General features: G+C 44.0%; 1 protein-coding gene across 5 annotated transcripts in view; it reads left to right on the top strand.

Moving 5' to 3' along the window:
* Positions 1-16668, top strand: part of LOC110532715 (uncharacterized) — an 88349-nt gene that overhangs the window by 5399 nt on the left and 66282 nt on the right. For all 5 annotated transcript variants that reach the window (XR_016483412.1, XR_016483413.1, XM_090185293.1 and 2 more), the window contains exon 2: positions 12253-13554. Coding sequence is in view for 3 of the 5 variants with exons in the window: in XM_090185293.1 (XP_090041419.1) it covers positions 12772-13554 (783 nt within the window). In the remaining 2 variants the exon portion in view is untranslated. The remainder of the gene's footprint in view (positions 1-12252; positions 13555-16668) is intronic.

Raw genomic sequence — 16668 nt, 5'->3', positions numbered from 1 at the left:
TGACTAATAGGACACATGCTTTCATCTCGTCATCAAAGTACTGTATCACTATTCATCCTTCTGAGATTGAAATGTAAGCTCAGATGTCTGAATGATAGATACCTGCTACTGATGTCTGAATGATATAGATACCTTCCACTGATGTCTGAATGATAGATACCTGCCACTGATGATTGAATGATAGATACCTGCTACTGATGTCTGAATGATAGATACCTGCTACTGATGTCTGAATGATAGATACCTGCTACTGATGTCTGAATGATAGATACCTGCTACTGATGTCTGAATGATAGATACCTGCTACTGATGTCTGAATGATAGATACCTGCTACTGATGTCTGAATGATAGATACCTGCTACTGATGTCTGAATGATAGATACCTGCTACTGATGTCTGAATGATAGATACCTGCTACTGATGTCTGAATGATAGATACCTGCTACTGATGTCTGAATGATAGATACCTGCCACTGATGTCTGAATGATAGATACCTGCTACTGATGTCTGAATGATAGATACCTGCTACTGATGTCTGAATGATAGATACCTGCCACTGATGTCTGAATGATAGATACCTGCCACTGATATCTGAATGATAGATACCTGCCACTGTACAAATGCTCCCACAGTTTTATTGTGCAATGTTTTTATTGTGCAAAGGTCTTCCTCAGGCTCAGATGTCTACAATCCTTTGAATGGCCTTATTTAGGTGTGTTGCCAGGCAGAGGACAGTGTAGCAACAACTCTTGTATTCAAACTTTTCTTTCTTTCCAACACACAGACAAACACATTCACACACACACATTCATACACACACACACCTCCCTGGCGGTCGGTTTCGGTGCTGTGCTCACAGGATTAATCAGCAGGAGCTAACGAGCAGGCCTTTAACGGGCTTATGAGAGTTCCTCCATCCGTGTCCCCTCCTCCCCTCACCAGTGTCCCACCTCCCCCCTGTCCCCTCCTCCCCTCACCAGTGTCCCGCCTCAACCCCTGTCCCCTTCCCATGTCCTCTTCCGTGGCAGGTCCTCGCCCTCGTTCCCCTTTCCTACCTGCGTTCCTTCATCGCCTCCCCTTCCCCTTCATCCACGTCCCTCCCCCAGTCCTCGTGGGGTTATTTAAGATACTATTTGAAGAGGTAGGGTTTCAGAAGTTTTTGGAAGTTAGGCAGGGACTCCACTGTCCTGACTTTAGGGGAAGCTTGTTCCAGGACATAGAAGAGCTTTGACTGGGCTGAGTGGGAGCTTCCCTACCGCAGGGGTGGGATGCAAAGAGACCAGAGGTGGCAGAACGGAGTGCTTGGGTTGAGATGTAGGGTTTGAGCATAGCCTGAAGGTATGGAGAGGCATTTCCCCTTGCAGCTCCATAGGCAAGCACCTTGAAGATGATGCGAGCTTAGACTGGAAGCCAGTGGACTGTGCGGAGGAGCAGGGTGACATGGGAGAACTTGGGGAGGTTGAACACCAGACGGACTGAGCTATTCTGGCTAAATTGCAGGGGTTTGATGGCAGCAACGGGGACCCCAGCCAACAGAGAGTTGCAGTAGTCCAGACAGAAGATGACAAGTGCCTGGATTAGGACCGGCACCACTTCCTGTGTGAGTAAAGGTCGTATTCTACTGATATTGTAGAGCGGGTCACTGCTTTGATGTTTGCAGAGAACAACAGGGTGTTGTCCCGGGTCACGGACATGCCAAGTCTCCCCGCCCCCCTGAAGGGTTTGAACCCACCAGTAGTGTGGGTCGATAGGGCAGCGTGGCACCGGGGCACCAAAGCAGTGACCCCCATGTGGCAACGGGGCACCAAACACAAATAGATCACTATTTAAGTCAATTATGTCATAATGAGTGTATTGGCGGCGATTTGTGCAGTGATTTTATTTCTATGACCAAACTGCTGTGCCCTGGACGGAGCAATACGCCACAGGGCAAAACTCACCGAGCTTCTGCTCCTAGTCACAGTCAGTGGCCATGTCTGAATACCAATACTAGCGCACTACACACTTAAACTGCATTTCGGCAGTTGATCTAGTAGAATTCACTCGTCTTTTCCGACATGTTTGACAACATCTGATAATGAGATAAATTGACGCGCTGTACCAAAATGAATGACTGGCGGGTATTGGATGGCGCCTTCCGAGTACTATTTCTACAAATTTCACATATTATTAAAAAAAAAAATATTGTATAATATTTAGTACACTAGTATGGGTATTCGAACACAACCAGCCACTCAGCCTATGGAAATATTACTATGCTAATGGAATCAAATAGCTCCAGTCATTTTTCTCTATCCCCAATCCATCCACTCTCGTTCCTCTCTTTTTCTCATGTTCTCTGTCCTATTCATCCCTGTGCAAACAGTAGTTGTTTTTGTTCAAGCAGAAATGTAGCTATAGTCACTGCTTTCATTCACACAAACACTGGCATATTTAATCAGGGAGAATCCCCCACAACCCCCTTTTTTGTCTGTGCCCCCCCCCTTCATTTCTCTCTTGTTCTCTTTCACACAACATTTTTCCCACCCCTTCAAACCAGCCAGCCCCATTGCTTCTTTCTCCGCACATTTACAGTCGCTCTGGTCCAGGGTTAAGTGCCTTGCTCAAGGGCATATCAACAGATTTTTCACCAAGTCGGTTCATGGATTTGAACCAGCAACTTTTTGGTTACTGACCCAACGCTCACCTGCCACTCTTTTTCTCTAAATCTCTCTCCCTCTCTCGCGCTCTCTCTCTCTTTCTTTCTTTCAATTTGGAACCTTGATGTCCCCTCTCTCCACTCTCATTCCCTTTCTGTCCACACACTCACACACACACACACACACAAACACTGCACCCCCCCCCCCCCCCCCCCCCAACACACATGCACGACCACGCACACAGTGAAACACAAACACACACTGGCACGCACCCCATTCCCCAGGCTCCTCCTTTGTCCGCCTGACTAAATCACCAGAAGTTGTTCAGTCCCAGGGGATTAATGTGTGTATGCCCATGAAGGGAGGGATGAAAAAGAAGGGAGAGAGGGAAAGCGGGAGCACAGTGTTTGTTATGTTTGCAGTGCAGCGACTCTGTGGTACAGAGGGACCCTCTGTTGTCCATGTCCATGGTGTACTATGTGATGGAGACTGTGGTAGCCTAAATTGTGTGATGGAATTCAGTTTCCCATGCTTGCATTAGCCTGTACATTAACTACATTTTCAAACTTTGAGTTCATGTTTCATTAGAGAAGTATGGGGTTACCACGTGACACATTTTACTGTAGCTAGTTTGTCATGTTTGCAGTAGACTGTAAAAAAAAATCTACTTTGAGTTCCAGTTTCAGAGAGAAGTTTGGGGTTAAATGGAACTGAGCAGTAATTGGCAAATTGTAAACGATTCGTAATAATCAACTGAAAGAGTCATGATGATTTCTGCTGTGCATTAAAAAAATATATATATTAGGCTGCATGTCAAGTGTCCACACCTATATGGTCCATAAAGGGCCTGGAGGGACAGGGAGGCAGAACACAGCTGGATGTTCAGATCTCATTACATGTAGGCCTACTTGATGTAACTCCATTACTGCAAGGCTGAATGGATGAGATTCAGACCAGCAGTGACATGATGTGATTGTGAACATGTGCCTTCACACAAAAACACAGGGTCTACGATCCAAATGGCAACATATTTCCTATATAGTGCACTCCTTTTGAGCAGGGCCCTGGTAAAAAGTAGTGCACTATTTAGGAAATATGTTGCCATTTGGGACACACACCATACAAAGCCTCCCAAAACCAGGCTTTGTCTAAGCAGTATTTTGTTTGTTATCCTTATCTCTTATGACCACTGATATTTATCATATTTGCTGCCAATTTGGGAGGTAATTTCCCTGGTGTCAGGATTTGTTATTTTTTTTAAAGAGGACATGTGTTTGTGTGCACGCACGTATGGTAAAGTTGTGTGTGTATTAGAGGTCGACCGATTAATCGGAATGGACGATTAATTAGGGACGATTTCAAGTTTTCATAACAATCGAAAATCGGTATTTTTGGGCACCGATTTGGAATATATAAAAAAAAACATATATATTTATATATTTTACACCTTTATTTAATCTTTATTTAACTAGGCAAGTCAGTTAAGAACACATTCTTATTTTACAATGACGGCCTAGGAACGGTGGATTAACTGCCTCGTTCAGGGGCAGAACAACAGATTTTCACATTGTCAGCTCAGGGGGATACAATCTTGCAACCGTACATTTAACTAGTCCAAGGCTATAACGACTTGCCTCTCTCTCTCATTGCCCTCCACAAGGAGACTGCCTGTTACGCGAATGCAGTAAGTCAAGGTAAATTGTTAGCTAGCATTAAACTTATTTTATAAAAACAATCAATCAGTCATAATCACTAGTTAACTACACATGGTTGATGATATTACTAGATATTATCTAGCGTGTCCTGCGTTGCATATAATCTGACTGAGCATACAAGTATCTAAGTATCTGACTGAGCAGTGCTGGTCAGAAGCAGGCACGTAAACATTCATTCAAACAGCACTTTCGTGCGTTTTGCCAGCAGCTCTTCGTTGTGCGTCAAGCATTGCGCTGTTTATGACTTCAAGCCTATCAACTCCCGAGATGAGGCTGGTGTAACCGAAGTGAAATGGCTGGCTAGTTAGCGCGCGCTAATAATGTTTTCAAACGTCACTCGCTCTGAGCCTTGGAGTGGTTGTTTCCCTTGCTCTGCATGGGTAACGCTGCTTCGAGGGTGGCTGTTGTTGTGTTCCTGGTTCGAGCCCAGGGAGGAGTGAGGAGAGGGACGGAAGCTATACTTACACTGGCAATACTAAAGTGCCTATAAGAACATCTAATAGTCAAAGGTTAATGAAATACACATGGTATAGAGGGAAATAGTCCTATAATTCCTATAATAACAACAACCTAAAACTTCTTACCTGGGAATATTGAAGACTCATGTTAAAAGGAACCACCAGCTTTTAATTTATTTATTTGTAATAATGACAATTACAACAATACTGAATTAACACTTATTTTAACTTAATATAATATATCAATAAAATCAATTTAGCCTCAAATAAATAATGAAACATGTTCAATTTTGTTTAAATAATGCAAAAACAAAGTGCTGGAGAAGAAAGTAAAAGTGCAATATGTGCCATGTAAGAAAGCTAACGTTTAAGTTCCTTGCTCAGAACATGAGAACATATGAAAGCTGATGGTTCCTTTTAACATGAGTCTTCAATATTCTCAGGTAAGAAGTTTTAGGTTGTAGTTATTATAGGAATTATAGGACTATTTCCCTCTATACCATTTGTATTTCATTAACCTTTGACTATTGAATGTTCTTATAGGCACTTTAGTATTGCCAGTGTAACAGTATAGCTTCCGTCCCTCTCCTCGCTCCTCCCTGGGCTCAAACCAGGAACACAACGACAACAGCCACCCTCAAAGCAGCATTACCCATGCAAAGCAAGGGAAACAACCACAAGCTCAGATCGAGTGACGTTTGAAATGCAATTAGCGCGCGCTAACTAGCTAGCCATTTCACTTCGGTTACACCAGCCTCATCTCGGGAGTTGATAGGCTTGAAGTCATAAACAGCGCAATGCTTGACGCACAACGAAGAGCTGCTGGCAAAACACACGAAAATGCTGTTTGAATGAATGTTTACGCGCCTGCCTCTGCCTAGCACTGCTCAGTCAGATACTTGTATGCTCAGTCAGATTATATGCAACGCAGGACACGCTAGATAATATCTAGTAATATCATCAACCATGTGTAGTTAACTAGTGATTATGATTGATTGATTGTTTTTTATAAGATAAGTTTAATGGTAGCTAGCAACTTACCTTGGCTTACTGCATTCGTGTAACAGGCAGTCTCCTTGTGGAGGGCAACGAGAGAGAGGCAAGTCGTTATTGCGTCGGACTAGTTAACTGTAAGGTTGCGAGATTGAATCCCTGAGCTGACAAGGTGAAAATCTATCATTCTGCCCCTGAACGAGGCAGTTAACACACCGTTCCTAGGCCATCATTGAAAATAAGAATGTGTTCTTAACTGACTTGCCTAGTTAAATAAAGATTAAATAAAGGTGTATTTTTGTTTAATTAGGCATAATAGGCGCCCAAAAATACAGATTTCCGATTGTTATGAAAACTTGAAATCGTCCCTAATTAATCGGCCATTCTGATTAATCGGTCGACCTCTAGAAAGGGCAGTGTGGAGTGCAATAGTGATTGCATCATCTGTGGATCTGTTGGGGCGGTATGCAAATTGGAGTGGGTCTAGGGTTTCTGGAATAAGGGTGTTGATGTTAGCCATGACCAGCACTTCATGGCTACAGATGTGAGTACTACCGGTTGGTAGTCATTAAGGCAGGTTACCTTAGTGTTCTTGGGCGCAGGCACTATGGTGGTCTGCTTAAAACATGTTGGTATTACAGACTCGAACAGGGAGAAGTTGAAAATGTCAGTGAAGACACTTGCCAGGCGGTCAGCACATGCTCTCAGTATATGTCCTGTTAATCTGTCTGGACCTGCGGCCTTGTGAATGTTGACCTGTTTAAAGGTCTTACTCACATCAGCTGCGGAGAGAGTAATCACACAGTCTTCCGGAACAGCTGGTGCTCTCATGCATGTTTCAGTATTATTTGCCTCGAAGTGAGCATAGAAGTAGTTTAGCTCGTCTGGTGGGCTCGTGTCACTGGGCAGCTCTCGGCTGTGCTTCCCATTGTAGTCTGTAATGGTTTGCAAGCCCTACCACATCCGACGAGTGTCAGAGCTGGTGTAGTGCGATTCGATCTTAGTCCTGTATTGATGCTTTGTCTGTTTGATGGTTTGTCAGAGGGCATAGCTGGATTTCTTATAAGCTTTCGGGTTAGAGTCCCGCTCCTTGAAAGCGGCAGCTCTAGCCTTTAGCTCAGTACGGATGTTGCCTGTAATCCATGGCTTCTGGTTGGGGTATGTACGTACGGTCACTGTGGGGACGACGTCATCGATGCACTTATTGATGAAGCCAATGACAGCTGTGGTTTACTCCTCAATGCCATTGGAGGAATCCCAGAACATATTCCAGTCTGTGCTAACAATCCTGTAGCTTAGTATCTACTTCATCTGACCACTTTTTTATTGATCGAGTCACTGGTGCTTCCTGCTTTAATTTTTGCTTGTAAGCAGGAATCAGGAGGATAGAATTATGGTCAGATTTGCCAAATGGAGGGTGAGGGATAGCTTTGTATGCGTCTTTGTGTGTGGAATAAAGATGGTCCAGTGTTTTTTCCTCTGGTTTCACATTTAACATGCTGATAGAAATTTGGTAAACGGATTTAAGTTTCCCTGCATTAAAGTCCCCAGGTACTAGGAGCGCCTCCTCTGGGTGAGCGTTTTCTTGTTTTCTTATGGCAGAATACAGCTCATTCAATGCTGTCTTAGTGCCAGCCTCAGATTACAGCTATGAGTCTTCTTGGGAAAGTCTATAAAATCTTTGCACACATGGATTGTGCAATATTTGCCCATTATTCTTTTCAAAATTCTACAAGCTCTGTCAAGGGGTTGGGGATCATGGCTAGACAGAAATGTTCAAGTCCATAGATTTTCAAGTCTGTTTAAGTCAAAACTGTAACTAGGCCAATCGGGAACATTCACTGTGTTCTTGGTAAGCAACTACAGTGTATATTTGGCTTTGTGTTGTAAGCTATTGTCCACTGAATGGTGAATTCCTGGTATAAAGTAGACTGAAGCAGGTTTCCTCTAGAATTTTTCCTAAGCTTAGCTCCATCCCGTTTCTTTTCATCCTGAAAAACTCCCCAGTTTTTGCCGATGTCAAGCATACCCATACCAGGATGCAGCCACCGCCAAGCTTGAAAATAAGGAAGCTGTTACGCTGTGATGTTTTGTGTTGAATTTGCCCCAAACATAAGGCTTTGCATTCAGGCCAAAAAGTGTATTCCTTTGCTGTGTTTTTTTGCAGTATTACTTCTGTGCTTTGATGCATGTTTTGGATTATTTCTATCATTCTTTTCTATCTGTCATTTAGGTCATTATTGTGGAGTCACTACAACATTGTTGATCCATCCTCAGTTTTCTCCTGTCTCAGCCATTGAACTTTGTAACCGTTTTAAAATTACCAATGGCCTCATGGTGACATCCCTAAGCAATTTCCTTCCTGTCCTGCAGCTCAGTTCAGAAGGACGACTAGATCTTTGATGTGTCTGGGTGGTTTAATACATAATCCACAGCATAATTATTATCTTGACCATGTTTAATGACATATTCAATGTCTGATTTGTTATTCTTACCCATCTACCAATCACTGCCGTTCTCTTTGAGGCTTTCGATAAGCTCCCTGCTCTTTGTAGTTGAATCTGTGCTTGAAATTCAATACTTGTGTGTGTGTGTGTGTGTGTGTGTGTGTGTGTGTGTGTGTGTGCATATGTGTGTGTGTGTGTGTGTGTGTGTGTGTGTGTGTGTGTGTGTGTGTATGTGTGTGTGTGTGTGTGTGTGTGTGTGTGTGTGTGTGTGTGTGTGTGTGTGTGTGTGTGTGTGTGTGTGTGTGTGCATATGTGTGTGTTTGTGTATGCGTGTGTGTAAATGTGTGTGTAGGAGAGAGTCAGTGACTGTGAGGGAGAGAGGGATGGGCTGTGTCAGTGTGAATGTGTTTGATGCACTGTGATAACTCTGTTCCATGGGAACTCCTTGCCCTGGGGACACTGGGGAATAAGCTCCTGTTTAAAGGAGATATTCCCCCGTGTCACCTATTTCCTGCTGAGGCCTTACCTATCGACCCATGTCTGTCTCATTCATAGACTCACTTATATAATGTCTGTCCCCATTCCCCACTGTCTGGTCCCAGATATTTTTGTGCTGTCATGTCCAATTCATTTTCAATGACCATAGGAGTTGGTAAGATAGCACAAACAGATCTGGGACCAGGCTAATGTCTGTCCTATATAATATGTTTGTCTCCACTCTGGTTCCTTTCCCTTGTTTGTGGTCACATCAATTGATAAGGTCAAAGGACAGGAAAGGACAAAGAGAAAAGTTCAGGTTAGCACTGTAATGTGAAAGAGGTATAAGTCAATTGAGAGGTTTGGAATAATATCACTGTAGCTACCTGACTAGACAGCAGCTGGACCTACAGTACCTCTATGACATGTATCTACAGACAGAATAGAGTTTGTGCTCTTTATAGTTATAGTGTCTACCTTTCATCTTTGTCTCAATCCTCATTCTGTAAACAGACTATAGCCTTAACGTAGGCCACAGATGGAGGAGCTTGCAATAGCATGTATTACTGTACTGTATGGGTCTAAGTAGTAATGTACAGTGCCTTCAGAATGTATTCACACCCTTTGACTTTTTCCTCATTTTGTTGTGTTACAGCCTGAATTTCAAATGGATTCAATTAAGATTTTGTTTCACTGGCCTTCGCACCTTCTTCGAAATGTGTGCAAATTAATAAAAAATAAAAAGCTGAAATGTATTAACAAAGTATTCAACCCTTTTGTTATGGCAAACCTAAATATGTTCAGGAGTAAAAATGTGCTTAAGTCACATAATAAGTTTCATGGACTCACTCTGTGTGTAATAATAGTGTTTACATTATTTATTTATTTTTATGACTACCTCATCTCTGTACACCACACATACAATTATCTGTAAGTTCCCTCGGTCGAGTAGTGAATTTCGAAGACCGATCCAGGGACGTTTTCCAATGCTTCGCAAAGAAGGGCACCTATTGGTATATGGGGGAAAAAAGCAGACATTGAATATCCCTATGAGCATGGTGAGGTTATGAATTGAGCTTTTGGACGGTGTATTAATACACCCCGTCACAAGAAAGATACAGGCGTCCTTCCTAACTCAGTTGCAGGAGAGGAAGGAAACCGCTCAAGGATTACACCATGAGGCCAATGGTGACTTTAAAATAGTTACAGAGATTAATGGATGTGATAGAAAACTGAGGATGGATCAACAACATTGTCGTTACTCCACAATACTAACCTAAGTAAAAAATAAGGAAGCCTGTTCAGAATACAAATATTCCAAAACATGCATCCTGTTTGCAATAATACACAAAAGTAAAACTGCAAAAAATGTGGCAAAAAAATTAACTTTATGTCCTGAATACAAAGCTTTTGGGGCAAATCCAATACAACAAATCACGGAGTACCAGTCTTCATATTTTCAAGCATGGTGGTGGCTGCATCACATTATGGGTATGCTTGTCATCAGCAAGGACTAGGGAGTTTTTTTATTTATAAAAAGTAACGGAAAAGAGCTAAGCTTTCCAACAGATTCAGCAGGACAATAACCTTTCAGCAGGGCAATAACCTTTTTTCAGCAGGACAATAACCTTTCAGCAGGGCAATAACCTTTCAGCAGGGCAATAACCTTTCAGCAGGACAATAACCTTTCAGCAGGGCAATAACCTTTCAGCAGGGCAATAACCTTTTTTCAGCAGGGCAATAACCTTTTTTCAGCAGGGCAATAACCTTTCAGCAGGGCAATAACCTTTCAGCAGGGCAATAACCTTTTTTCAGCAGGGCAATAACCTTTTTTCAGCAGGGCAATAACCTTTTTTCAGCAGGGCAATAACCTTTCAGCAGGGCAATAACCTTTCAGCAGGACAATAACCTTTCAGCAGGGCAATAACCTTTCAGCAGGGCAATAACCTTTCAGCAGGACAATAACCTTTCAGCAGGGCAATAACCTTTCAGCAGGGCAATAACCTTTCAGCAGGACAATAACCTTTCAGCAGGGCAATAACCTTTCAGCAGGACAATAACCTTTCAGCAGGGCAATAACCTTTCAGCAGGGCAATAACCTTTCAGCAGGTCAATAACCTTTCAGCAGGTCAATAAGACCTAAAACACAAGGCCAAATCTACACTGGAGTTGCTTACCAAGACGAAAAGGCTGTTACTGTGTAATAGAGTAGCTACAAGTACGAGTTGACAGATATCGCTAAGAGTTGACAGATCGCTAAGAGCATCCCTCTGCTCATGAATGAATAATGAAGGAATGAATGGTCCATAGTACTGAATCATCCATTTTTAATCATCAGAACAGGATTTAGTACCGCTGTATTGACTAATGATCTCCACCATTGGTCTCCACCAAACACAACTAAAATTGCAACACACTCACTAAATTCTGATTGATGACAAACTCAAAGCGAAACTATACAAGATATTATTCTATGACAGGAGTGCTGGGCTGTAGAAAGCTTAGTTGAACCGGCCCTGTCATCAGGGTTTTTGATTAACAGATTTTAATGGTTCCTTCCCTCAGAGTAGGCCTACATTATCTCAAGTCTCACCATACATGGGCAGCTTGTAGCATGGCCTGTTCTTAATTTTTTAAATTTCACCTTTATTTTACCAGGAAAGTTAGTTAAGAACAAATTCTTATTTTCAATGACGGCCTAGGAACAGTGGGTTAACTGCCTGTTCAGGGGCAGAACGACAGATTTGTACCTTGTCAGCTCGGAGGTTTGAACTAGGCTACCCTGCCACCCCAATCCAAAATGAATTAATCACCTGACAGTCTTCAGAATGAACCCAAAAACACTGGAAACATGGAACATGCCATCTGCGTTATCCAGCATCCTATTACTGGAGAATCTCTTCAGCAGACTTATGAGGGTTGAAACTGAAAGAAACAGTCTGTATCGGCTGGCTGGAAAATTAAGGATTGTAGCAATTTAGAAGATACAATTTTGCTACTAGCTACTAACAACTGCAGAAATAGAAAATACATTGCAGAATATTGCCTTTTTTAGAAGGCAATCAACACTTGAGATGGAACAGACACTGGGGAAATGCCTGGGAGTAACAGCATAAATTGGTGCTAGCCAGGCAGTGTTTAAAGTGTCCTATTAGGAATAAGTTACATTCAAAATGAGGAAACCATTCCTCTGAGGAGTGTATGAACATTTCTCCATTAATAAGAACAATTTGATTTGATAGGATTTTACACATTGTGAGCAGGCATTCTTTGACAGACAGGAGTGACTGTGGAAAGGAATATAGTACCAGGATATAGCTGAGAACTTTGATTATTCTCAGATCCTCCCTCTGTGCAGTCCCCCACTGACCTCACCATCATACCCAGAACATCAAACATCAAACTGAAACTGGTGTTCTTGGAAATGAATGATTTGAATATGACTTGAACAGTGGAAAGTTATTCGCATCTCGCTATACTAGCCTGCTGAATACTAATGTGTTTGTTTGTTTTCTTCACAGGATTTACCTGAGGAGATTCACCTTAAGACTTTGACAGAGAAGATTATCTAGAAGAGGAGGAAGAGGTAGCTTCCCTCAGCTTCCCTCTCTTTCCCAGAGACATTAAACACTTTCTTCTGCCTCAGCGTGTGTATATAGTAAGGTTGGCTGAGGCGAGGCTTTATTGAGGTGCCTATTGAGTTTAGTCCCCTTGGTAAGGTGCACAGGAAAGGGTATGCACTTTAGGAGATGGAGAGAAAGAAAGTAAGGACAGAAATCTAGGACGGAGTGGAGATAAGAAGCACTGTGCTGCTCATCCTCTTTATGCCTCTGTAAAGACTCTAAAGAAAGGAGAGAGGAGGACGGGAGCCTCTAGTGGCAGGGCCCAGCCCCGTAGTCACCAGCAACACTGGAACAACAGCAGCCAGAGAACCTAGAAGGTGGGTAAGAAGAGGACCACAGAAAGAGAGGAGAGACGGGGACTGAACAAGAACCAGAGGGTCGGAGGAGGAGAGGACGGGGAGCAGGAGGGGCATCCCCATGGCGACGGACCCTGGAGAACCCACGGGGACAGAGGACTCCTCAGAGAAAACTGATGGAGCGCGAGAGGAGGAGACGGAGCAGGAGGATGGCAGGAGGGAAAGGACGCAAAGTACCCCCTCTGACTTCCCCTCCTCCCAGGCTCAGGAGAGGAGAGCCGCCGAGGGTAGGGATACAGGAGAAGGACCAAGAGGAGGCGGAAGTAGAGGAGGTCGAGGAGAGATGGAGGACAGAGATGTTAAGGAAGAGGAGATACCTCCGTTTAGACCTATGTCTCTCTCCACACCCTCATCCCCGGCTGCGACCGTGGTGGCTTCAGGGTCAGGAGGTCACGGGCCGAGGCTGAGGAGAGAGAAGCGTTTCTTCAGGAAGAGTGTGGAGATCTGCGAGGAGGAGGACGAGGTAGCGGCAGACCCCCCAGAGGTGTCCCACTCCGCCCCCCACCTGGATTCAGTCTTCACCCTCACCGGGGCCCAGGCCGCTACCGCCACCGCCGCCTCAGCTTCCGCAGCCCTAGGACACGACACCGCTCACCATGACCCATCCAGCCCCAGCACCACCCAGGACCCCGGGGCCAAGGACACCCCCTCCTCCGCCCCTGCCCAGACGGGGAAGGAGAGGGACAGGGAGCAGGAGGAGGAGGCAGAGATGAAGGCCGTGGCCACCTCGCCGGGGGGGAGGTTTCTGAAGTTTGACATTGAGCTGGGGAGGGGAGCCTTTAAGACCGTTTACAAAGGCCTAGACACTGAGACCTGGGTGGAGGTGGCCTGGTGCGAACTACAGGTAAAGATCAATACTCTCTCTTTCTTGTTCTCTCGAGGCTAGACACTTTTCAGACATTGTGCCGACCCAAAACAAATTGTACTGCCTTGGATATGTTATTTTCAGCACGCCTCCAGCAAGTATGATGGATGCGTATGCAGACAAGCTTGGTTTGGCTCGGCTCAGTTTTATGCAGGCCAGATCAGTACAGCTTGATCTGGCTCGGCTCAGTTTTATGCAGGCCAGATCAGTACAGCTTGGTTTGGCTCGGCTCAGTTTTATGCAGGCCAGATCAGTACAGCTTGGTTTGGCTCGGCTCAGTTTTATGCAGGCCAGAGCAGTACAGCTTGGTTTGGTTCAGCTCAGTTTTAAGCAGGCCATATCAGTACAGCTTGGTTTGGCTCGGCTCAGTTTTATGCAGGCCATATCAGTACAGCTTGGTTTGGTTCAGCTCAGTTTTAAGCAGGCCATATCAGTACAGCTTGGTTTGGTTCAGCTCAGTTTTAAGCAGGCCAGATCAGTACAGCTTGGTTTGGCTCGGCTCAGTTTTATGCAGGCCAGATCAGTACAGCTTGGTTTGGTTCAGCTCAGTTTTATGCAGGCCAGATCAGTACAGCTTGGTTTGGTTCAGCTCAGTTTTATGCAGGCCAGATCAGTACAGCTTGGTTTGGCTCGGCTCAGTTTTATGCAGGCCAGAGCAGTACAGCTTGGTTTGGTTCAGCTCAGTTTTAAGCAGGCCATATCAGTACAGCTTGGTTTGGCTCGGCTCAGTTTTATGCAGGCCAGATCAGTACAGCTAGGTTTGGCTCGGCTCAGTTTGATGTATGCCACGGTTTGATTTCTGGTTTATTGCAACAGTGAGTAAGTATGTTAATTACATGTGAGTGGTCTCTAGAGGTAATGGCATGGAAGGTGTAGGGAGGTAGTACTAATCAATGGCAACAATATATTGTGCTGATTTTACTGGTCTGTTTGGAAAATCTATAGCTATTACTTTTGTATTAAATTACACACACCATAATGCATGACTTCAAGTCAGTTGAAATCCTCCCAGGACCCCCATACACACACACACACACACACACACACACACACACACACACACACACACACACACACACATACACACACACACACACACACACACACACACACACACACACACAGACCCACACCTAATGCTTCCCAAGAGTCTTCTCAGGAGCTTCTCTCTTCCCTGGGATAATCTCAGCCTGTTGTCTGCTAACTATTCAGTCTGAGATTCAGACTCACTGCAGCACATTGGAAACAGAAAGAGAGAGAGAGAGAGACAGAGATAGAGCGAGACAGAGAGAAGGGGGGGGAGATGTACTTTTGCTGCACTCAGGAACACATGAAAAATGCATGATGATATAGTAGTAGGTACACTCCGCGTGAAAAAGAAAATGCACTAGATTTAAAACATTACAGGTTGAATGTGCAGACTGCAGCGAGACAGTCACCCACACATGCCTGTACTTTCTATGAAATCCATACATGACGGGTGAGTCATTCATTGTCCATTGATAACAACGTTGCCTGATATTCATTACATCCTTGCAAAAAAAGGTGCTATCTAAAACATAAAAGGGTTCTTCGGCTGTACCCATCGGAAAACTCTTTGAAGAACCCTTTTTGGTTCCAGGTAGAACCTTTTTGGTTCCAGGTAGAACCTTTTTGGTTCCAGGTAGAACCCTTTTGGGTTCTATGTAGAACCCTTTCCACAGATGGTTCCAAAAGGGTTCTACCAGGAACCAATAAGGGTTCTACCTTGAACCAAAAAGTGTTCTCCTATGGGGACAGCCGATGAACCCTTTTGGAACCCTTTTTTCTAAGAATGTAGTATTCATTCCTACTGCATTGCAATTATATTGTATTATATTCTGTATTACTACTATTCATTATCACTGCATATGTCATATGCACATTACCGGTCCAAAGTTTTAGAACACCTACCCATTCAAGGGTTTTTCTTTATTTTTGCTATTTTCTACATTGTAGAATAATAGTGAAGGCATCAAAACACTGAAATAAAACATGGAATCATGTAGTAACCAAAAAAGTGTTCAATGAATCAAAATATATTTTATATTTGAGATTCTTCAAATAACCATCCTTTGCCGTGATGACAGATTTGCACGCTCTTGGCATTCTCTCAACCAGCTTCACCGGGAAATCTTTTCCAACAGTCTTGAAGGACTTGGCCATGCTGGTTAAGTGTGCCTTGAATTCTAAATCAATCACAGACAGCACCCCAACACCATAACACCTCCTCCTCCATGCTTTACGGTGGGAACCACACATGCGGAGATCATCCGTTCACCCACACCACGTCTCACAAAGACACGGTGGTTGGAACCAAAAATGTCCAATTCAGACTCCAGACCAAAGGACAGATTTCCACCGGCCTAATGTCCATTGCTCATGTTTCTTGGCCCAAGCAAGTCTCTTCTTCTTATTGGTGTCCTTTAATAGTGGTTTCTTTGCAGCAATTCAACCATGAAGGGCTGATTCAGGCAGTCTTCTCTGAACAGTTGAGGTTGAGATGTGTCTGTTACTCGACTGCAATTTCTGAGGCTGGTAACTCTAATGAACTTATCATCTGCAGCAGAGATAACTCGGGGTCTTACCAGCTCGAGACTTCCTGAGATATCATGCACCAGCTGTTGTTTACCAAAGTACATAGTCTGCTGCCCCTTGTCTTACCAGACGTCGCTGTTCTCTCCTGCTGGTACATCGTATAACCATGTTGATATTGTCATCGTTCAGCCACGACTCTGTGAAGCATAAGATGTTACAGTTTTTAATGTATGTTTGGTAGTTTAATCTTCCACATAGCTCGTCGATTTTATTATTGTTTGCAAGCAGAATGGAGGGAAGTGGGGGTTTATTTGATTGCCTACGAATTCTTAGAAGACAGCCCGCCCTTCGGCCCCTCTTTCTCCACCTACTCTAGAGGCAGATCATGGGGATCAGGGCCTGTTCCCGAGGAAGCAGTATATCCTTCGCGCCAGGCTCGTCAGAGATAGATAGGCTAAACAACAGTGCCTAAGGGGAACATGTCACTTCTACACCTCGGCTGTGTAGAAAGACTAGTAGGCTAGTAGGCTAGTCTAC

Source organism: Oncorhynchus mykiss, chromosome 9 (assembly GCF_057628025.1).
Source record: "Oncorhynchus mykiss isolate SJ-2025 chromosome 9, ASM5762802v1, whole genome shotgun sequence".
Classification (NCBI taxonomy): Eukaryota; Metazoa; Chordata; class Actinopteri; order Salmoniformes; family Salmonidae; genus Oncorhynchus; species Oncorhynchus mykiss.
Note: the sequence above shows the minus strand (reverse complement) of the source record. Positions and strands in the feature narration are given on the sequence as shown.